At 42.5% G+C, this 23,672-nt stretch overlaps 1 protein-coding gene across 1 annotated transcript in view; it reads left to right on the top strand.

The window, feature by feature from the left end:
• The first annotated feature begins 10,776 nt into the window (after positions 1 to 10,776).
• Positions 10,777 to 23,672, top strand: part of TBCA (tubulin folding cofactor A) — a 33,258-nt gene continuing 20,362 nt past the window's right edge. The window contains exon 1 of the mRNA XM_054054620.1: positions 10,777 to 10,924. Within this exon, the coding sequence (XP_053910595.1) occupies positions 10,872 to 10,924 (53 nt within the window). The 5' untranslated portion in view covers positions 10,777 to 10,871. The remainder of the gene's footprint in view (positions 10,925 to 23,672) is intronic.

Below are 23,672 nucleotides of genomic sequence, written 5' to 3'. Positions count from 1 at the left end.
TTCCAATATACTGAAATAATACTGAGAAAATCTAAGCCTTAATAGAGGTTATCAGTGTTTTACATCTGATTTTAGTTCTATTTTTAATGCATTTAATTTGACTAGTTTTTAAATTAAAAATAAACATCGCTATTTAGTCTAACTTCTGAACACAAGCGTACCTAGAGAAATTTTTCCCATGGTCACTGTTGGAAACTTAGTGTCTACAAACTTTAAACATCTCCAAGATTAAACCAGAGTTGAGTTGAGGCGGGGCGAGGTGTCACATTTTCAGTTTAAGCATTCAGTGTGGATTCATTTAATCTATCTTCAGTCATTTGTAGGTGATAAATCATCCAAACAGTTTTAGATATTCAATTTACACAGCTTGAGCTGAACTATAGAGATGTTTGTTTCCCTTCAGTGTAAAAGAAGTCTGGTAGGCACAGAGTAGGCACCTAAACCTGACTCAGCTTAATATAAGCAAGATACTACTAAACTATAATTCAGATGTAGCTGGTATTTACAGCGCTTAGTTCCATGTTGTGCTCATGTTTTCTGCTGGATTAAGGATGATCACTCCAGTAAAAAAAAATACAAAGGTTTTCATTCTGTACTGAAGACCAGAAGTATGAAAATCCCATTAAACTGGTTTGATGAGGCTAATTTTTGCTAAATCCATATCACTATAATATTTACAGTGTGATGTTTTGTTGTAATTATGTTTAGCACCTCCTGCATTTCAATAGCCTTTGTGTAAGAGGAAAGTAAATAGACTTCTATTTCACATTCCTTCTCCATAAAAAGCCTTAATAGTCTAGGAGCAGGACTTCAGTCTTATGCTTTTTCTCAATGGGTTGACTTCCGATTCTGCAGCTGAGTCTGCAGTACAAGAGCCTGTTTCCTCACTGTAGGTGTTGGCATTTTGACAAGCAGACTTTTCAGGATGGAGAGAACGAATATTATCTGTTCAAAACCCCTGCACAGATTTCACTTGTTCATTTCTACACGGAGCCTTAAATTGCAGATAAGATCAAGCATATTTTATAGAAAATCATCCAGTCTGAAACACTTCTTCTTACAGTTAATTTTCCCAGTAGTTAACTGTTCTGTACCTAAAATTTGCCATTGTTGCATCCTACTGCTCATTCTTTCTTCTGCAGTGTGGGGTTTGCTTTCTAGGTATTGAACCACTCACGTAAATTTGTTCTGCACCTTAGAAGCCTTCTTTTTCCCAATTTCAAGCGATTTCAGATAAAGCCTCATTCTTTTTGCATTTCTAGATATTAAGGCTCCTACATAATACTGATACATCAGTATATTAATGGATGATACTTGCTCTCTGTCAGCTATGGTATTAGAGCTGGGCTCATGTTAGGTTGAGCCATTACAAACTAACAGTCCTTTTCCACAATTACTGGTTTCCAAGCCACGTTTTTTCATCTTGTAAGCCTGACATATTCTTTGCTCCTACATGTATGAGCCTGACTTTTACAGTGTTTAAATTATATATTTTGAATTAGTTTATTTCACCCAGCAATACAAATTGCTTTACAGAACTAATCTGTTCTCATTACAGAATCACACAGAATCACAGAATCACTAGGTTGGAAAAGACCTCCTGGATCATCGAGTCCAACCATTCCTATCAACCACTAAACCATGCCCCTGAGTATCTCATTCACCTGTCTTCTAATGGCCTCCAGAGATGGTGACTCCACCACCTCCCCGGGCAGCCTCTGCCAGTGCCCAATGACCCTTTCCATGATATTTTTTTCTTATGTCCAGCCTGAACCTCCCTGGGTGGAGCCTGAGGCCATTCCCCTTTGTCCTGTCCCCTGTCACTTGGGAGAAGAGGCCAGCACCCACCTCTCTACAACCTCCTTTCATAGCTGTAGAGAGCAATGAGGTCTCCCCTCAGCCTCCTCTTCCCCAGGTTAAACAACCCCAGCTCTCTCAGACGCTCCTCGTAAGACTTGTTCTCCAGCCCCCTCACCAGCTTCGTTGCTCTACTCTGGACACGCTCCAGAGCCTCAACATCCTTCTTGGAGTGAGGGGCCCAGAACAGAACACAGTACTCAAGGTATGGTCTCACCACTGCTGAGTACAGGGGCAGAATCACCTCCCTGGACCTGCTGGTCACGCTGTTTCTGATATAAGCCAAGATGCCATTGGCCTTCTTGGCCACCTGGGCACATTACTGGCTCATGTTCAGTTGTCTGTCAACCCACACCCCCAGGTCCTTCTTCTCCAGGCAGCTTTCTAGCCAGACTTCTCCTAGTCTGTAGCACTGCATAGGGTTGTTGTGCCTCAAGTGCAGAACCCAGCATTTCGCCTTGTTACACCTCATGCCACTGGCCTCAGCCCAGCAGTCCAGCCTGTCCAGATCCCTTTGCAGAGCCTCCCTACCCTCCAGCAGATTTACACTTCCACCCAGCTTATTGTTGTCTGCAAACTTACTAAGGGTGCATTCGATCCCCTCATCCAGGTCATTTATAAAGACACTGAACAGGGCTGAACCCAGCACTGAGCTGTGGGGAACCCCACTTGTAACTGGCCTCCAGCTGGAGTTCACTCCATTTACCACCACTCTCTGGGCCCGGCCATCCAACCAGTTTTCAACCCAGGAGAGTGTGCGCCTGTCCAGGCCAGAGGCTGACAGTTTCCTAAGCACAATGCTGTGAGAAACTGTGTCAAAGGCTTTACAGAAGTCCAAGAAGACATCCACAGCCTTCCCCTCATCCAGTAGGCGTGTCACTTTGTCATAGAAGGCTATCAGGTTAGCCTGGCAATGTCAGCTTACAACATCAACAACATTCGTGCCAGCAGAAGCCCGTAGTAGCAATTATTTTGCACTTTCTCTCAGGTTATTAATAAATATATCAAATACTGGTGAACAGATTCTGCAAGAACTCATCAGATACTCCTACATTATGATAATAATCCAATTCCAACACATCATTTTCCAAACTACTTAAAATATGCTAAACTGTTACTGTAGAGCACTAAACTTTAATTACAATGTAGTGTGATTTTGTGCCGGTTGCTTTACGTTGTAAAGCTATATCATGACAGCATGTTTATCTCCAACAATAAAGACCACTGTCCTGTTAAAAGCATTTATTTTTGATCTCCTTTACAGTTTCTAAATACTCATCCATCTTGATGATACAATCTATAGGTATTATTTTCCTTTTTTGCTGACTCATGAGAAGCTTTCACAATACCACATGCAGCACCATAAGGGATATTAATATGATCTGCATATTTGGTGCCAGCTACTTTGCTGTCCTCTATCTTTTCATGCTACCAATATGATCTTGGCTGCTGAGCACTGGCAAAAATTGTTTCTTCGTTGGAGAACATTGTTCTGAGTGTCCTCTGTAAGGATTGCAGTTTTCAGATGTGGCCAAAAAAAACAGCAATCGATTTGCTGGTATTTAAACTTTTCACTGAAGCACGTGATCAGTCAAACCCACACAGATGTCAGCTGATGTCCACAAGTTCCACAATTTTGATTGCATTCTACCACAGGAAGCATTCAGGTAAAAATAAAGTCAATAACTTAGGAAACAGGCATTGAAGACCAGTTTTGAGAAATTTATATAAGAAGTCTTTAAGAATCCTGAATCTTTCTAACGACTCAGGGGAAGTAAATCAGTAAATGTCTAAATATATATAAATATAGAAAATCTACCTTTTATTTCAAAAGAAATTGATCACATGCAATTTTATTCTGTGAGTTCTTTTAACTTCAGATTTTAATTTGATCCTTCACTGGAGACTTTATTATACCCAGTTACTGTCAAATCAATAATTCATTTTATTTAATTCCAATGAGAATCACTTACATGATATTTTTATTTCAAAATACATTGGCAATTAAAACAAAAAATCTGTCTCCAATGTAGTGCAAAAAGAGAGCAGCCAAAATAAGGCTAGTGACAGGCTGATAGTCAAAGCCCCTCTTCCTATGGAGAAATAAACACTTGTGAGGATTCTGAGTGTGTTTTATAGTCTTAACGGCTGTCAGGTCTCCCTTGATTGACCCGAATAAAATCTAACAGGGGGTGACAAAAAAATATGTCCATCAACTTTGCTCATGCATTACAACATAAAAATTGACTGGAGTCATTGACTACAGGTAGCAATGAGCAAAACTACACAAGATAAATACTCTGGTTTGTGGATACTCATTCACTCCACTTTTGTCTGCCACCTTGATTTTTTGATTGGGCATTCATGGATAAAAGGTAGGTGATCTAAAAAAATCATGTGTGTCTTTTAAAAGACAGTACCATGTTATGTTACTCCCTTCACAGAAATTTATGTTACATGGTGTTAGACCATGGGCTAAGCTTAATGTAACATGATGCATTAAAAACTGCACATCATGATTGTAATGTGTGTCAGAACAATGAATTGTTATATCACATATCTCTTCATTTGCAGGTAGGGAACCCATGGAAATCATTCGCAAAGGGATATATTCTCCTTTTGATGCATGCACATAAATCCTTTTTCTCCCACTACTTCCAGCTCTTCACCTAATGGTTGGTCTGAGCTAAGGAAAACTGCTTTTAAAAAAGCCTCAAGTGGGCTAAAAAGGTTTGAATTGTAGCTTATCATTTATTGCAGGCACAGACCCTCAGACTGTATGAGAGGGCTGCTTTGTGACCTGCATTCCCCAGTACTGTAATATCTGAGGAATCACCATTGCTGCCTTCTCTACCCAGGGTAAATTGTATTGTCACTGTAACTTTGCTGAAGATTAGTAGGTTTCCTTCACATTTTATACCACCACATCCCAGTGGACTGCTTCCTTTTCACAAAAGCATAGATGAAATCAGAATCTATCCCCTTGGTGTTTGGAGCAGGTACAAAGGCAGAAAGAGGACTGGATTTGCCTTGACCCTTTTCAGCTTCTGTATCACGTCTCCTTCCTCCTTTACCTAACTTTCCAACACAATAGAGTTTGTGCTGTAACAAAACACAGCTCCCACTTCATTCTCTGTGTACAGTAGACATCTGGCAAACTCTGCAGCAACAGCTCAGTTTGTCTTTGTCCCACTCCATGGCCTGTGCTACTTGCCTGTATTTGTGACATCGAACAACCCTCTAACCACTTTGAGGTGGATGTCTGTGGAAGACCATTCTGACTAGTGATGATCACCTAATAAGAAAGTGCGTCAAAAGATCTGCACTACACTGATACTATGTTGTATGCTCATAAACAAGGAAATTCATTCTTGTGCACTCAAATGGTGCCTAGTTTTGCGCTAGCAAGCTGTAATTTATCCACTGAATATATATCCATCTATATAAAAATTAACGAAAGACTTCTAACTTTTATTCAAAATCTAGTTGTATTTATGTAATAGCCCTTAGGGAGGCTGAATAAATTAGATTTTCCTACAAAAAAAAAAAGATAAAATTTGAAGATTAAATAATTTCCACCTTTGTCTTATCATAAATGAAAATGAAACTATATTCAAACTGCACAGATGGTTTTGATGGATAAACAAAATAGTATAAAAGATCACTGAGCATTTACTGATTAAAGTAATAGTCTCAGTCCACAGCTGAAGCAAATGTATATTTGGCATAGCTATGGCCATGGCTTTTTCAAGCTGTCTAAGCAACTGGTAATGGACAAGATAATGGAAACTGCCACTGGGTTTTAGTGGACTTTAGAGGTGGCTGTAACTATTTCCACAAGGTATGCTCTGACCTCACCAGCTCAGATGAAATTGGGATAATACCTCTAATTTGAACTATATCAGACAACAAATCTGTTGGGTCTATAGTCCAAATGAACTAGCAGTATGACACAACTCCACTGCAATAGCCCTGTTATTTCAGAAACTCCCTTACTGAAGCCGAGAAAAACAAATTTAAAAGGGAGGAAGGGATATGACGAGAATACAAGATTATTGAGACTTACTATTTTCACAGCTTAGAAGTTGTGTGTTTCGTAAGGGTAGTCTTTAATTGGGAGACATATTAACTGGGAATTGTTATCAACAGAGGGACTTGTGGCATACTGCAATGTCTGCTGTTTTCTTGTGATGAAGCATATGTGTGGTATTAACTTCTTAAGCTGCTCTTCCACAGAGAATGTTATGAGGTATAGGAAGTGTTTTTCAACCTGGTGCGCTCCCTTGCATGTGAATTGGGTGCACTGTGAACACTTCAGATTAAACATCTATTACGATTACATACTTGTTTATGTGTGCAGAGATCTGAGCTCATCAGGCTGATTAGCTGCTTCCAGTCCTTCGTTCTTAAGTGAAATTGGAATGAGTAGTAATCAGTACATGTGCTCTTATCCAGCAGAAATAAACAAGACTTAGCTGTATTTTTTTAGATAGAAGTCATAGTATGTTGGCAGCAACAATTTCACCCACTCAAGTAAATTTGTGCAAAACATGTAACAAAAGGAGTTGGAAGTATTCCTTATGTGAAGTAAAGTGAAAGATGAGGTGATCAGATGACAGTGGTCAGAGGAGAGGAGCTGTGTCATATTCACAGCAGCTGGAGCTTTACATGTTAGATGTTGGGAGGGAGCAATATAGGAGAATAGGTAAAGGTAAGTGTAAGTGTCCCACATGCAGACGATTTGTTCTGTATGTCAGCACAGCTAGACCATCAGGACATTACTTTTAAGCACTTGCCTGAGGTAAGACTAATAAATCCTACGAAAAACCTTCAACACAAGCAGAATGCTGCCAAAATCCATTGAAGAAATCAAGTGTCTGTACCACTTAAAAGGCACAACATGATGCACAATCTTCATAACAGAGTGTATTCAACTCTGGTGTAACCTCACTAATTCACATGGAAACATATTTATGAATGACTAGGCTAGAAATTATTTCAAAAGAGTTCTGGAAAAAAAAAACACAAAACAACACAAAACAACACATAATCAACTAAAATAGGAGTGTCTATCCTGGAAAGCATTACACATAATTTCCTGGATATTCAGATATCCAGAGCCACAGAAATAAAATTACTAGATTTTGAAGTGTTAATTTATAATTTTCAGATACTAATAAAAATACATATTAATAATAACGTGGATGATGATTTTAGACATGCTTTTACAATATACTTCAGTATCTGCCAGTAACATTTTTCTCAAGTTATCATCATATGTGCTCAAATATGAACTCAGATCAGGTATATCATCATCTGTTTAGTTATCTGAATTAGCTGTAAGAAAACAATTGCATTCTACTTCTGAAATTCAGCAGCTGAGCCTAAACACTGTCACTGGTGTGAGTTAAAGTCTTGGAGCTAGAAATAAAACATTTGTAGCACTTGGAAACATGAGATACTTTTCTTAACATTGCTGCTTCTAAGCGATTTTTATTTTCAAACTGTTATTTGTTGTTGGCCTTCTCACTTATGGAGCAACTATGTCAAATACAGAAATGACATCTAAGACTATGTTTGAAAAAATAATTGATGTGTAGATGCACAGTGGCAACGCAGCTTCCTTGCCCTGGCATGTATTTTCAAAGGCAATGTAATGTAAGTGGAAATAGTGCTGCCTTGGAATTGTTCAGAGAATAACTTCAGCCCCAGCACGACTTGATAAAGCTTTCCAAAGCCAGATTAAGCAGATTTGAGTTTCTGTAGCAGTAAGAAATGCTTATGCCTGCCAGAATACTGCTCTGCTTCCTCCGTGTGTGTGTCCCCCCCCCCCCGCATGGGTGATGACAGATCTGCATATCAAATACAACGTACATCTGTGAACTTGTTTCCAGGTCCTAGTCATTCATGCTGTTATGCAGGCTGTTGATTTTGAGACCTCCACCTCCTGGCAGAGACACCTGCCAAGCCAGGGCTGTGTTTGGTCTAGCCTGGCTCGCAGGTACCCAGGCAGGCTTGCTGGGCTCTGTAACAGGGTCACATTCATCCTCCTCTGCAGATGAGACACAACTCCATGAACTCGATTGATCTTGCCATGTCTGAACAGGGCCTGATGATGTCAGCTGCACTCCCATGGATGCTGGTTAATAACCTGTAACTGGCACGTCACTAAAAGCAATGTGACATCTTCCCCTGCAGCCAGCTTTTCTCAAGAGATATTGGTCACTGGTAGTGTCAACAGCCAAGGCAAGCAACTAAATAGGATGAGAGGATGTGGGGTGAAAAAAAGGTCTCTGCAGAACTTCCTGAACTGTATTCCACTGAAACTATATTTATCTTTCATATCTATTTAATGAAGATTTTTTAAAATTTTCTTATCAATTTAAATGCACATTCAGGGGAAATTCTTTCAAACAGACCCAATGGGTATTTCTTCTAGAATTTGACCCCTTAAATGGTTAGCCTCAACTAAATATAATCACAAAGGAAAACAGCATTTGAACCATCAGCCAGTTATAACTCTAGGACTGAGCTACCAGTGCTAATATTGCCTCTTTATTTGTTTCTACTTAGTAACCTTACACTGAGGGGACAAACAGGTTCTTTTAGGGATCCTTGGCAGAACAACCATGTGCTAAGTTTTAATTACAATTAAAGCTTTATTTTATTAATAGAATTTTATGATTGGTAGAGCATAGGATTTAGGATTAGAATGGCACAGGATTTCCATAAGCAGAATCAGTGTAGTATGATCTTTAAGTGCCATAATACAGAATTGACGATACAACTTAACTTATGGTTTTTAATCATCTGGACCCTCTGCAGATTGGGTCAGATCTTAATACATGGCTTGCTGTATCAATATGACAATCCTAATTCAGACTTGAAAATGATGTAAAAGAATATGAGTCAGTCACTCTGTCCTTGGAGGAAGCAGACAGTGGCAGAGGTGTCCTTGGGCACCAAGCACAGCTCACCAGAAGCAGCTCTGGTGCAGCTTGACCCTCAGGTTTTGTAATTGTTTGGTTTTACTGACAGTGCTCTGGGTGCTGTTATGTATCCCTGTTCTGTGGCAGGGTCATCCACAATACTGGGTTGGCAAGGTGCCTAGGACCTCCAACGCCAGTAAGGGAGGGAATAATCGGCCTGGCACACAAGAACCTTGAAGCCAGCAAAGAGGGGAAGAAGAAATTAGTTTGGCATGGCTTGGTAGGTACAGCAATACTGGGCTGACAGCTGGACTTGATCTTAGAGGCCTTTTCCAACCTTAATGTTTCTGTCATTCTATGATTGGTGCTTAGGACCTTCAGGCCATGATAACAAGGGGAAAGGGGATGAATATGCAACTAGCTTGGTGCCTGAGAATGGTGCTTGCCTTAACAAACGAAGTTAGTTAAATGAAGCTGGAGGAACATGAGGGGAGACCTCATTGCAGTTTACTGCTTCCTCACAAGGGAAGGAGGAGGAGCAGGTGCTGATCTCTGCTCTCTGGTGACCAATGACAGGACCTGAAGCAACAGCAGGAAGATGTGCCAGTGGAGGTTTAGGTTGAATATTAGGACAAGGTTCTTCACCCAGAGGGTAGTGGAGCACTGGAACAGGTTCTCCAGGGAAACAGTCATGACACCAAGCCTGGCAATATGCAAGTGGCATTTGGACAATGCCCTTAGACATACAATGTGAATGTTGGTGTTGTCCTATGCAGGGACAGGAGCTGGGCTCGATGATCCTTCTGGGTCCTTTCAAAGTCAGGATGTTCTACAATTCTGTGATTCTAAGATAACCGCACTGCCAGGGGTTGGGAGCAAAGGCCACCGCTCACACCCCACCCCCAAGACCATCACAGTGCCAGCCACACCACCTCAGAATAACCTTTTGCTGCTTCTGAAGGTGGCTTGAGCTTTCTTGGTATATGTGCTGACACATAAATGGCGAACAGACCCTGGTGGGCTTTGCTGCATGCTCCAGCCCTGCTGCTCACTGCAGCGATGGTACAGCCCTGACACAAGAAGTAGTCAATATTACAAAACGTGGAATGTTTTGATTTAGAATCATAGAATCGCTAGGGTGGAAAAGACCTCTGAGATCACGTCCAACCATTCCTATCCACCACTAGATCATATCTTTAAGTACCTCATCCACTCATCTTTTAAACACCTCCAGGGATGGTGACTCAACCACCTCCCTGGGCAGCCTCTCCCAGTGCCCAGTGACCCCTTTGGTGAAAAACTTTTTCCTAAGGTCCGGTCTGAACCTCCCCTGGCGCAGCTTGAGGCTATTCCCCCTCATCCTATCACATGGGAGAAGAGACCAACACCCACCTCTCTACAACCTCCTTTTAGAGAGCTGTAGACAGTGATAGGGTCTCCCCTCAGCCTCCTCTTCTCTGAAAGCTTCCTAGCTTAAGCTAAAGTAACATTTCATCCAAGTAATTGTATTTTTTGAAGTCAGACAGAATGTCTGATAGCGTGCTGTTTTGAACTGTGTTGGTATTATTTTAACTACACTAAATCTGCTCCTTCTTTGGAGATGACAGTGGCGTGCAGTGTGACCTGTGCTGAGCAGGTGTCTCTGCTGTGATCACCTGTTTGCAGCCTGCCCCTGTCCCAAAGGCAAGAGCAGGCAGGGCTGACTCCAAGGCTCCACATCAGCAACAGATTTGACTGTTGTGGAGCTCACAATGACATCAAACCCAGTCCTTGGAGAGTATCAGAACCTGCTCAAGACCGCCGGGAGCGCCGACGCACCCGCCCGCGGGTGTGAACCGCTCCTGTCCCAGCTCTGCCTGCACCCACGCGGACCGCTCCCAGCCCTGGCAAACGCCTCGCGCTCCCAAAGCTCCACACCAACCTCTACGCACCCCCCCCGCCCACACGCCCTTTCGGCCCGAGCGGGAGGGGCGGGGCTCGGAGCGAGGCCGCCCGGGCGCGCGCTAGGGGGCGGGGCCGCGCCTCCCGCCTCGCGCCCCGCCCCGCCCCACGCACGCGCATACGCGCCGCTGACCGGTCCGCACCATGGCCGACCCGCGTCTCAGGCAGATCAAGATCAAAACCGGCGTCGTAAGGCGGTGAGTGAGAGCGCGGCCGGGCCGGGCAGGGCCCGACAGAGCCGGCGGCGAGTGGGGACCGGGCCGGCCCGGGCCCCGGCCCGGAGGAGGCCCCGGAGCCGCCCCCGCGTCGGGACAGGCCTCTCGTGTCCGACACAGTAGTTAAACCGAGATTCCCTGATGTGCCCTTGCCGGGCTGGGATCGGAGAATCGCTTGGTGGGAACAGACCTTTGAGATCGACGAGTCCAACCGTACCTTTCCACTGCTAAACCGTATCTATGAGCACTTCATCTGCCCGGGACGGTGACTCAGCCACCGCCCTGGGCAGCTCTGCCAGTGCCCCATAACCCTTTCTGTGAAGGAATTTATCCTAATGTATAACCTCAGTCTCCCTTTGTGCAACTTGAGGCCTTTCCTTCTCGTCCTGTCACTTGGGAGAAGAGGCCAGCACCCACTTAGCCACAACCTCCTTTCAGGTAGTTGTATAGAGCAATAAGGTCTCCCCTCAGCCTCCTCTAGGCTAAACAACCCCAGTTCCCTCAGCCGCTCCTCACTAGACTTGTTCTCCAGCCCCCTCACCAGCTTAGAGATCCCTGGGGAGCTGCGATGCCCTGCCCATATACAGGGCAGTCTGTTGGGCACCTGGCCAAGGCATGAGGTCTCCTGTATTACCACAAAAGCTGATCATGGAATGGTTTGGGTTGAAGGCACCTTAAACGTCATCCAATTCCAATCCCCCTGCCACGTGCAGGGACACCTTCTGCTGATAAACAGATAATTTCTGGTGTGAAAAGTTCTTAGGCAGAACCAGTGGTAAACCCATCACCTCCGTTTCCATTATGCTTGGTTTTAACAGTCTTAATTTTGAAGAACAGTTGTAGTTTGTCTGTCCAAATCCTTCTAAGGGATTGTGTAAAAGTGATTTTACACTACAAGGGATTGTCTGAATCCTTCTAAGGGATTGCACCAGGGGAGGTTCAAACTGGATATCAGGAAAAAAATTTTCACAGGAAGGGTCATTGGGCACTGGAACAGGTTGCCCAGGGAGGGGGTTGAGTCACCATCCCTGAAGGTATTTAAAATACTGGTAGACAGGTGCTCAGGGACGTGGTTTACTAGCAGATAGGAATGGTTGGACCTGATCTTCGAGGTCTTTTCCAGCCTAGTGATTCTATGATCCTATGAAACCCAAGGCTGTGACATCAAATGTTCAATCACCAAGGTGTTGATAAGGCTACATCCTACCAGGACTGTGCTGGCTCAGGCAGAGACAGGAGTTGGTATGTGTGCCAGGTCAGGGTTGTAAATGGTCCAGTTCCATAGAATCAACTTTCTGTTATGACATACATAATTACAGTTAGTAACAGACTCGCAGTAGGGTGGGCATACTTTCTAATACCTGATAGCTTTGAAAGGTTGGACTTGAAGACTAAAAAGGTAAAATAGATACAGATTTATTGTTGTTTATGCCACATAAAGGCACTTTTGAGTTCCTAGGTTCCAGATGAGGAGCAGTTCTTAAGTACTGCTGCAAGACATTGATTATATGCTTGCGAGGTCAAATTTCCTGTCACTATGCAGGACTATAAATCATGAACTTGTGCGTTATTTTTAAGCTGTAAAGCTTTAGTGCTGTCTTACTGAATTGCTTGGTAGCCACATTTTGCTTTGGGTTGTTTCATAACCTGTGGTATGGCTACTGGTTTAGTTGGACAGGAACACTGTAACTGACTTAAGTGCATTTCTAAAAGACTATTGTTTTGTGCTGGTTTTTATAGATAAAGCATTCTGAGGTCTGGGGAAACTAGAATTACTTAGGTTAGCATTGGTTACTTATTAAGCATTGGTTTTGTTAGCTAAAAGTATAACTTATTTGTCTAGAAACTATTGAGAGAACTGTTCTATCTAATAAGACAATTTTACTTTTGTAGAATTTGTAATTTGTAGAAGATTCACTACTGGCTTATTGCACTGTTTGATAATTTGAAAATTGTGTGGTAATATTGAATAGCATTTCATGTGACCATTGCTTAATAATAAATCATCGCAAAAGTTACCTGAACAAGCTTTTTCCTTGTGTTCATAGATTAGGATGCAGTGAAGGGAATGTCTTTACTAGGCAATCAACAACTGCACGGAGATGCCAGCAGAGCTGGTGTAAATCTGCATATTCATATGTGAATGCTGTACCATGTGGCTGTGTCCTCCTGGACCTGGAACTGGCCTAAGGATGCAGACATCTTTGTGTCGAGCTATCTCAGTGTCTGTATGTCATTGTCTGTAGTGCTTCTAGCTCTTGAGATCAGCTTACATGTTCTTTTTCTCCATTGCCTTGCTTCTGCAGTTTGCGTCTGAGAGAGCTGAGGGCAAGAGATTAAAATTTAGCAGTGGTTGTTGTCCTAGGGGAGCAATTTCTTTACTGCTTAGTGTGGCTCTTCTGTTTGTTTAATTGACTTATGAAATCCATGGATACTGGTTTTGATTTTGTTACAAGCCTGTTGCATCTGAGTTGCAGAGTAGGTTGCTTAAATATCCACTGGATATTCGTATAGTTACAATAATACTAACACAGTTCAAACAATATACAGTCAAAATTAACATACACAAAGGCTTCTAATAGAACCCTTTCTCTGATGTTACACTCACTTTTTTGCTGGCCTTCTGGGTCCCTAAGCCCACTGGCTCAAGTAGGTACCATGGAGAGGACAAATTCAAGCAAGTACTCAGCATCCCAAATCTTTTGTTGAAAGAAGTATGATGTTCATTGTTTTGTAATTCTCTGAGTCTGCATTTAGAAATGCGTATAAAAAGACCACATCTTAGTTTTTCTTCATTGTTTTGCTCTCCCCATTTTATCTGGATTTACTGTGTATGGTCTTTTTTACACATATTGAGTCCTAACAATGGTTCTAGCCATTTCTCAGGGTTGCATTCCTTTGACCAATATTTGACTATTGGTTAGTTGTTTATAGCACGGGGGCTTTTCAGCATATGTCTATGTCTGTGTCTGTGTTTTAAAGGGATCTGCTGTCATCCCACGCTCCTGCTCTCAGCAAATTTGATCTTTTATGCTGCTTCTTCTATTGCTCATTTTTTGTTAGTAACAAAAATCAATACAATAGTTTTATACCACACAATTGTACAAAGCTGAGCAAAAATTAAAACAAAGCAAGTAAATGTCACCTACTCATAATAACAGCTACAGTTAAACACATAAAAAAAGCTGTAGGTTGGCCAAGACAAGTCCAGGCAAAGCCTACTACAGATACTGTGGCCTCTCAAAACCAATGCTTAATAAGTTGCAGTATGTTTCAAGGTTACTGTATAGGTGTTCCTCTGGACTGAAACAATTGCCACTTGTGCCAGAAGTCTTGGTTTTGGTCTATGATGGCTTAAACTAATCTAAGTCTGAGAGGCTAGGAGCTGATCTACTACAGAATAATCAGAACTGGGGAAAAAGTTATTTTGAAGGATGAGGTCTGCCTGAACCAGCTAGCCACACAGCTGTATGCATTTTGGGGCTAGTGCAAAGAAAGTGAAAACCTTCAGGGAAATTGTACAAATGCAGCAGACAGGATTCAGATTTGCTTTTTGAGAATGTCTGTGTGAATAAGCAAGTAAAATTAGCTTGTATTTGTTGTGTGGTAACAATATGCACATCTACAGTTACTCTGCAGCAGCTGGCATACTGTAAGTGATGGTCACTTACAAAGAAAAAAAGGCAGGGAAGAGAAGCAGTGTTATCTTACACTCCCTGCAGAGGAGATGATAACAGCAGCAGCTTCTGCTTCTGTCATGGTTGCACACAGATAAAAGAAAAGAGGTATGGCTCTGTTCCACCCCACTATTCCTTCTCCTGCTGGAAGATGTGTACCCTCTACTACAGAGGGCATGTGACTTGAATCAACTTAGGAACATTAACGTTGTCCTTTTATTTTGGGCTAGAACAACTATATATTTATAGTTATTTATTCATGGTGTGTAAGAAGACTCACATAAAGTCTCAGTAAACATGCCATAAAGTAACTGACTTAACACTTCAGTTAATTTTCCTAGTTTTTTCTGCATCTGCAGTTTAGAAAAGTACACTTAATTTCCAGCATGTTCAATGCTCAGTCTATAAGAGTATATAAAAAAAGGTAAGGGTCAAGAACCAGGTGTATTGAACTTCTTCAATGTTTTGTCTTTCTTTAATGATCTGCTGTAGCACATTCTTTTCTCTCATTATTACTGAACTCATCGCTTTTCTTAAAACTAAGAACAAAGCAGTTGTTGTACTATTAGATTTTTTTTTAGCTGTATCTCATAAATTCTTTGTACCCCTCTCAAGAGACTGTATTGTAGGTCATGGGTACTTTACTTGCCTTCATGACTCTTTCATTGCTGTGTATATCAGTGAAAGAAATTTAAACTAGAAATGGGGAGAACCTTCTGCTTTATTTGACCAACCTGATAGCCATGCTTTTGATGACTTCTTACATTCATTAACTTGTCACTCAAAAAAAGTAGATTTGATGAGCATAATAATGTTAGCTGTATTTGTGGCTTATGTCCTAACAAGCAATACTTCTGGTTTAATCACTTTAAAATAGTCTTACTGTCAGTAAATCCAAACTTGGACAACCTGCTGGACTCTGAGGGAGTTGATTAGAAAAAAAACTTTTAAAAATATCTTATTCTCATTTCAGATTGGCAATGATTTTAAAAACTACTGCGAACAAAGTAAGTTGGGTCATGTGAAAATAGCACTGAAATTTGCCCATAGTTTCCATGTGATTAAGTGGAAGTGACACCAGTAGATTAGAATGAGACTAAGACAATTCACATTGCAATTGTGTTAGTTTAACTTTAACAATCTTTTAACACTCTTGTTTAAATGTGGCTGACATACCATAATTACAAATCTACAAGCCTTGATTATAGAATTTTACATCATGAACCTATGGGGAAAGTGTATTGATTTTTGTGAAGGAGCTCTTTTTTAAAACTACCTTTCTAAAACTATGGAATCGTCCCAAGATTGTTCTTTTGCCTGTCACACTGGTGTTGATACTGTTTTTTCTCTTTGCGAAATATTGCCAGCAATTTAGACTGTGGGTTTCCCACACCCCCTACACCTCCTGCACAAGAAGTTCTGCAAGTTGCACAAAACTGTTGGTCTATTTTTAAATCGAAATATAAATAGTTTTTTTAATTTGAATTATTTTACTGGTAAGTTCAAGATACAAATGCAAATGAAGTATTGCAGAGGATGCAGATACTCCTTTTGCTGTATGTTGACTCCATTGCTAATTCAAACACAAAACTATTTAATTTTCTTAGTTGCTCAAGAAATTTGCTATCTCTGGTGTAATCACAAATTTTCTCAATCTTATATTTCTATTCACTGTATGAATTATGGTCGCTTTCTTGCTTGTTTCCCATTAGCCATAGGTATTAGCTCTGATTCTTGGCATCAGTGTATTGACAAGAAGCTCATGTCTCCTTTCTTGATTCTCATGATAATTAGAAGATTGTATGCAACAACTGCTTGTTAGCTTAATAAGTGGGGAGAGCTGAGATACGTTATACAGATATTGAGAAACGATCTGCAGAGCTGCTCAGCTATACTGAGTCAGCATGATAAAGCAATTTAATGTGTGTACACTGCACATTCAAGAGCTCAGAGATTCTGGAGGGTGAATATATTCACCCTTATTGCATACCCAGTTGAGTACAAGCTGACTCTGTCCAAATTAAATAACCCTTCTCAGAGTACAGGAGCATTGTGCATCTAGGGTTGTTACTTGCTCGGTCCTGGAGTCTTAAGCTTGGGTTCAGTGCTAGCTAAATGTCTGTGTTGTGATCCAGACCTACTTAGATATGTCTTAGATAGCTTCTGTAGTGCTCCTGGCACCAGTATCAGCCACAGGAAGTCCCAAACTGGCCTTGCATTTGAAGGCCCCTTTGGTCTTTTAGGCTTGTTAACTTAGTCTCTGTCTCACATAAAAAATTTTGCTTTATGCGAACTGGCTGAGAAAAGAGCACAGCTGCATTTACATAGTGCTGTTTGAGGTAGCATCTGTGGCATACATAGTCACCTATCCAGATAATTATGTGAAGGCTAATTGCAAGTTGACTGTAGTTTCCAGAATCACAACTACTTGTTTGAAGGGCGCTGCTATTTCCGTGTGTGTTTCAATGCATGATGTCTTGTAAACTTCAGGAGTACTGAACAGTACCCATACATCTTAAAAAGATGTGAGAAGAGCATAGTGGTTGCTGTGCAAATTGCATGGTGTGTTGTTGGTTTGGGTTTTTTTAAATGGTTTTGATTTCATTTGTTTTACCATAAGAGCAGACCCAAACACTGATTACTTTTTAGAAGTATCTCACAAATTTAAGAGAGTAATGGTCAGATCTTTAAAAGATTGCCTCCTTCACATTCCTTCCTCCATCCCATTACCTACTCTAAAAAAAAAAAACCCAAAAATCAAAGCTTTTAGTAAAATGCGTGATTCTGGAATCTTGGGAGTTCTGCGTTAACAGTTATGGCTCAAACGTCAAGAATCGGCAGTAGGGATGGTAAAGTTCTGCAGCTGGGCGCTAGATAGGCAAAAACGCACTCTGTGGAGCCAGGGACGTCCCCCCCAACAGGGAACAAGGGGTGGGCAGATCCTGACTCGTCCCAGCAGCTGCCATGTGGTGGGTGATGGGGGTGGGCGGGGGGTAGGGGTGGTGGTCCCAGAAGCAGTCATCGGGGATTTAAATGCGGCCCCTTAGGAGCGCAGCAACCAGGAGCGTTCCTCGTCAGAAGGGTGGGGCTTGTCAGTTTGAGAGGGCAGTTCATGAAGGCAGGGTGAGCAGGGAGGGCACAGTCTCCGTGCTGAGGAGGCAAGTTCAGTTGGTGAGCCGGAGCCCAGCTGAAGTGTCCACCTGGCGGGAGGCTGCATCCTCTGCACCTGCCAGAAGTGACATGTCAGCCCAGACTGAGCTCCCAGGAAAACAGGCAGCTGTCCAGGTCTCAGGCTGCAGGAAGTGCCACCAGCTTGCAGTGGAAACAGAGAGCAGCAGAGGCAACAGCTGTGTGAGGTGCAAGCAGGTGGACTATCTCCTTAGTCTGGTGGCAGAGCTGTGAGAGGAAGTAGACAAGCTAAGGAGCATCAGGGAGTCTGAGCAAGAGAGAGACTGGTGGAACCAGACCTTGAGTTTCCTGAAACAGGAACAAAGACAACTACTGGAAAAAGCCCCTGATCAAAGGGATCTGGTATCTTCCTCTCACCAGGATGTAGGCAGCGATTTAAAGGGAAGTAGTGAGTGGAAGCAAGTCCACCAACAGGGCAGAAAACAAACCCCCCTCCTTGCCAACGCCTCCCCAGTTGCCTCTCCACAATAGATACGAGGCTGTAGCTGTGGAGGACTGACCAGAGGATAATGTGGGTGACAATTCATCTACATCAGAGGAGGGGCCAAGACCATAATGACACCGCCCCCTTATTACTACAACAGCCACAAGGAGGAAAAGGTGAGTTGTAGTTGTATGAGACTCCCCGCTGAGGGGAACAGTGTGTCCAATATGTTGAGTAGACCTGACTCATAAGAAAGTCTGCTGCCTCCCAGGAGCCTGGGTAAGGGATATCGCTCCCTAGTCTGGTAAGGCCCTCAGAATGCTCTTCTGTGTGGGAGATGATGAAGCTGCAGTACATAGCCCAAGGATGATGAAAAGAGATTTCAGGGCCTTAGGACAGCTAATGAGGGAATCTGGGGCCCAGGTGATTTTTTCATCCCTTCTTCCAGTTACAGGCAGTGACATTGGAAGGATCAGATGGGCACAGTCTGTTACTACATGTCTCCGTGGCTAGTGTCACCGTAATAACTGGGTTTTTTGACAGTGGGATTTTTGACAGTGGGATGGCTTACATGGCACCAGGTTTACAGGTATCAGACAGGAGCCACCTTTCTTAAAGGGGGGGGAGAGTCTTTGCTTAGGAGCTTGCTGGGCCCATTGACAGGGCTTTAAACTAGGTGTGAAGGTATAGAAGGATAATATCAGGCTTGCCTGTGACAAGCTGCAGGATGACACACAGTGGCTAGAGGGATGGGATGCCCTCCACCTGTTGCCCCAAGCCTAGCAGGCTGGGGATATCACAACACAACTGAAGTCTTCTGGAGATGAGCAGGGAGCTCCTGAGGTAGTAGTTGCCAACAAGGAAACATCCACACTTTAAGGGTAATAAGGAATGTTCCATTAAGAAGGTGGTACAGCCAACAGGCAAGCTGAAATGCCTCAATGTAAACATACACAATTTGGGCAACAAACAGGAGGAGCTGGAAGCTACTGCTACTAGAAAGCTATGATCTGGTTACCGTTACTGAAACTTGGTGGGACGATTCCCATAACTGGAGTGTGACTATCAGTGGCTACAGGCTGTTCAGAAGGGACAGACAAGGAAGGAGGTGTGGAGTTGTTGCCCTCCATATTAGGAAATGGATAGAGGGTGAAGAGGTGTCTTTGAAGAGTAGCCACGCACAGGCTGAAAGTTTATGGGTCAGAATAAAAAGACCAAGGCAGCAAAAGGAGCCTTGTGGTTGGTGTATACTACAGGCTACCTGATCAAGGAGAGTCTACCAATGAAGCTTTCTTCCTCCAGCTACAAGAGGCTTCACGTTTGCAAGCTTTCACCCTTCTTGGGGACTTCAACCACCCTGACATATGCTGGAAAAGTAGCATGCCAAGCTGTAAGCAATCCAGGAGACTCCTAAAGTGCATTAAAGATAACTTCTTAACCCAGGAAGTAGGCACATCTATACCAGGGGATGCAATACTGGACCTGATGATCACTAATGCAAGTGAGCTCCTCAGTGACGTTGTGATTGGAGGCAACCTGGGTTGCAGTGATTATGCACTGGTGGAGTTCAAGGCGCCAAGGGATACAGAACAGGCAATGAGTATAGTCAGGACCCTAATTTTATTGAAAGCAAAACTCCAGCTCTTCAAGGATTTAGTCAGTACGACCCCCTAGGATATGGTCCTCAGGGACAAGGGAGTAGAACAGAGGTGGCAAATATTTAAGGATGCTTTCCATAAAGTGCAAGAATGCTCCATCCCTATACGTAGGAAACCAGGCAGGGGAGGGAAGAGACCACTGTGGCTGAGTCAAGACCTGCTGGTCAAACTGAAGAGCAAGAGGGAATTGCACAGGCAGTGCAAGCAGGGACAGGGGACCTGTGAAGAGTCTGGGGATACTGCCTGGTTGTGTAGGGATGGGGTCAGGAAGGCCAAGGTGCAGCTGGAGCTGAACTCAGCAAGGGAAGTGAAGACTAACAAGAAGGGCTTCTACAGGTACGTTAATCAGAAAAGGAAGGTTAAAAAAAAAACATACCCCCACTGACGAATGAAAAGAGTGACCTCGTATCAACAGTTGAGGAGAAGGCTGAAGTACTCAACACTTTTTGCCTCAGTCTTCACTGACAACTGCTCTCCTCACCCCTCCTGGGTCAATGGACAACAAGAAGGGGGGTGGGGGGGGAAGGGAGGGTTAAAGACATTCCTACTGTAGGGGAAGGTCAGGTTCCTGTCCACCTGAGGAACCTGAACATATTTAAGTCTTATGGGACCTGACAAGATGCATCCCAGAGTCCTGAGGGAATTGGCCGATGTGGTTGCCAAGCCACTCTCCATGATATTTGAAAAGCCATGGCAGTCAGGAGAAGTCCCTTGTGACTGGAAGAAGGGAAACATCAAACCCATTTTTTAAAAAGATAGAAAGGATGACCCTGGGAACTACTGACCTGCTAGCTTCACCTCTGTGCCTGGGAAGACCATGGAACAGATCCTCCTAGAAGCTATGCTAAAGCACATGGAGGACAGGGAGGTGATTAGAGGCAGCCAGCATGGCCTCACCAAGGGCAAGTCCTGCCTGACCGATGTAGTGGTGTTCTATGATGGGGTAACCACATCAGTAGACACAGGAAAAGCAATGGTTGTAATCTATCTGGACTTATGTAAAGCCTTTGACATGGTCCCCCACAACATCCTTCTCTCTAAATTGGGGAGATATGGATTTGCTGGATGGACTGTTTGGTGGATAAGAAATTGGTTGGATGATCGCATTCAGAAAGTAGTGGTGAACGGCTCAATGTCTTTTTTTTGCCTCCAACTGTCCAAGTTGTTTGTTGCAGTACTTCAGGAAAATCTTGATCTACCAGCCAGCATCTTTTGCTTTTTGAGTAGCCCATAGCTTAAGAGCTTTCATCCTGGTTGTATCTATTGGATTCTTCCATTCCTCTGCCTCCCTCCATGCTCCCACTGGTAGTCAGGGATGCTGTAGACAGGTAGACTTTCACAGCAGGGCAAAAAGGGGAACTTCAGTTGTTGCTGTGGAAGGATTTTAAAAAAATCTTAGGACTGTAGTGCAAAAGCATGGAAATAACTGTTGAGAGGGAAGGACAGAATGTGAAGCCCTGGAAGGACTTCAAAGAAAAAAACAAACTGTAATTGATTTTCATAGTCTTCACTGTAGTAATCCCTGACAAAATCCAAGCTTGCAGAGTTAACCTGAAATGCCATGGTAACTCAGTTCTGTAAGCTGTAGGTGCAAGGGGGGCTAACAATTTTATGTATACTTATGTTGTTGCAGCTTTACTCTTAAAAGACAAAGTTTATCTTTCATGATGATCTTGTCACCATCAATAAAATGAACACACAAACTTGAGATCCTCTCCAAATCGGGAAGTGGTCACTCATGGCTAAGAAAACATGGCAGTTTGTGATAACTATGTCAAGTATTGTATTGCTTCCTTCCTTCATCTTCCTCCAGTGACTTTTCCTCTTAGGCCCCAGTATGTACTGCATGTGTGCTTATGTAGCTTATGTGCTTATGTTCACTAAACCCAAGAACATGTGTAAGTAATATGCAGGTTTGGGACCTGATATTTTAAGCTCTGCCAGTAGTGATTAGCACGATGCCAGTGTTACTGCAGTTGTTGAATAACTTGTGCTATAATTGTGCATAGTGTTGATACATAGAATTTATTATACTGTAACAAATAAAAAAGCTGTACAGTTGAACTATTTGGATTTTTAGGTTTGAACTAAGTCAGTATAGATATTTCATTATCTAGTCACTACATGCTGTCAGCTTTGGGTTTTCTGTGTGCTTAGGCTGAATCCATGGCACATTAACATATACCATGGTTAATAGTAATGTTAAGTTTTGAAGAGATGCATGTCCTTTCAATAGTGAAGCTGTTTAATAGCAAAATTGAGAAATTCCCTTTTACTGTCTTCAGAGCTCCACTGAGCTTGCGCAGTCCAGCCAGGGAAATGTTTCTTGTGTTGATTTTTCTAATGCTGGAAGAGTCTTTATTTGGTGGCTTAAGCACATAGGTGTCATTCTAGCTCATGTAGAACCTGATTTGTTGGCAATTGTTGGAGGTTTGGGGAAATATATAGAGTAGTAGCGCGTGCTTGCTCTGTCATTGTACCATTTTACCATTTTTATTCTAGACATCTACTAGTAAGTAGTTTGGGCCTGTGTCTGAGGAAGGCAGAATTTTTGTCTACCTAGTACAGAGATCTTAATTTCATTATGCATTTGAAAAAATCATGTTCTGCATTCTGTTTTACTCTGTCAACCTTCAGATAAACTGTGTCCTTCCTGTGATTAGAGATGTAGATCAGCTAATGATGCAACTGCTGGAGATAAAGCTAGCATAGATATATAAGGGCAAGAGTAGGAACATATGTATGAGCAAGGAGGGGCATCTTGGGCTTTTTCAGCAGCAGCCAGAAGTTGGAGCAGTCTAAACCTCTTGCAGCTCTGCACCCCAGACTAGTAGTGAAGTCCCTTGAGAAATCAATGTCATCCTAAATTCAGAGGTCTCATTTCCCTCTCTCCAGTTCTCTGGTCTCTGATGCTAGTCAACCTTTTGCTGAGCTTGCTCAATTTGCTTAACCCAGGAGAAAAACTGTCAGCTTTTTTTTTTTCCTTACTGTGTTAATTTCCTGCTGTTTTGGTGAACTGAATTGGCTCATGGAGAGATCATTGGAGCATTAGTGCTGGCAGAGACGTATGCTGGGGCAGGGAGGGCAGAAGACCTCTTCAGCAGTGGTCAGCTTTTTGACTGTCTTGAACCATCTTGTGTTAGTTTGCTCTTCAGTTTGGGGAGCTGCAGTGGAGGAAAGTGAGTAGCAGATAAGGAAGTAAATCATGATGGTATGGAAGTGGTAGTTAAGGAACTACCTTCTACTTTAAGATTCTCTCAAGCCCTTTGAGCTCTTCTGGATTTAATCTGCAGCTTTAAAGTAATAAAACTGTTTTTTACACAGAATGCGCCAATTGTGAAATTGATTGTTAAGTGATGTGGAAGGCAAACGTGTAGAGGATTTTAAAAGGGCAGCAGCCACAGCCAGGAGCTGACCTGTTGTCTGTTTAACATTGGTGGTTTAGTTTTGCTCTTCAGTGTTAAAAAGTCCTTAACTTGATTTCTAGAGGCAGGTATATCAAAGGAAATGTCACTTTAGACTTGATTTTGTTTCTTCATACTCCCTCTCTAGTAGTTAAATACTGGCTGGCACTGGAGACAAAGTCCAGAATAATCAGATCTTATGTTTCTACTTTTTTATTTTTAAAGACTGGGAGCAGCTAGTAAAATGCTATTACTTTTATTGGGGGTGGGTAGGTGGGTTTGCTGTTTCTTGGGGTGTAGACTTCTTCAGGGTCCACGAAAAATAAACTAATGAAAGCAAGTTTGTTGTCAGTAGATTTAAACCATTTATATGTGAGT

This window comes from Cuculus canorus, chromosome Z, assembly GCF_017976375.1.
Source record: "Cuculus canorus isolate bCucCan1 chromosome Z, bCucCan1.pri, whole genome shotgun sequence".
NCBI classification, from domain to species: domain Eukaryota; kingdom Metazoa; phylum Chordata; class Aves; order Cuculiformes; family Cuculidae; genus Cuculus; species Cuculus canorus.
Note: the sequence above shows the minus strand (reverse complement) of the source record. Positions and strands in the feature narration are given on the sequence as shown.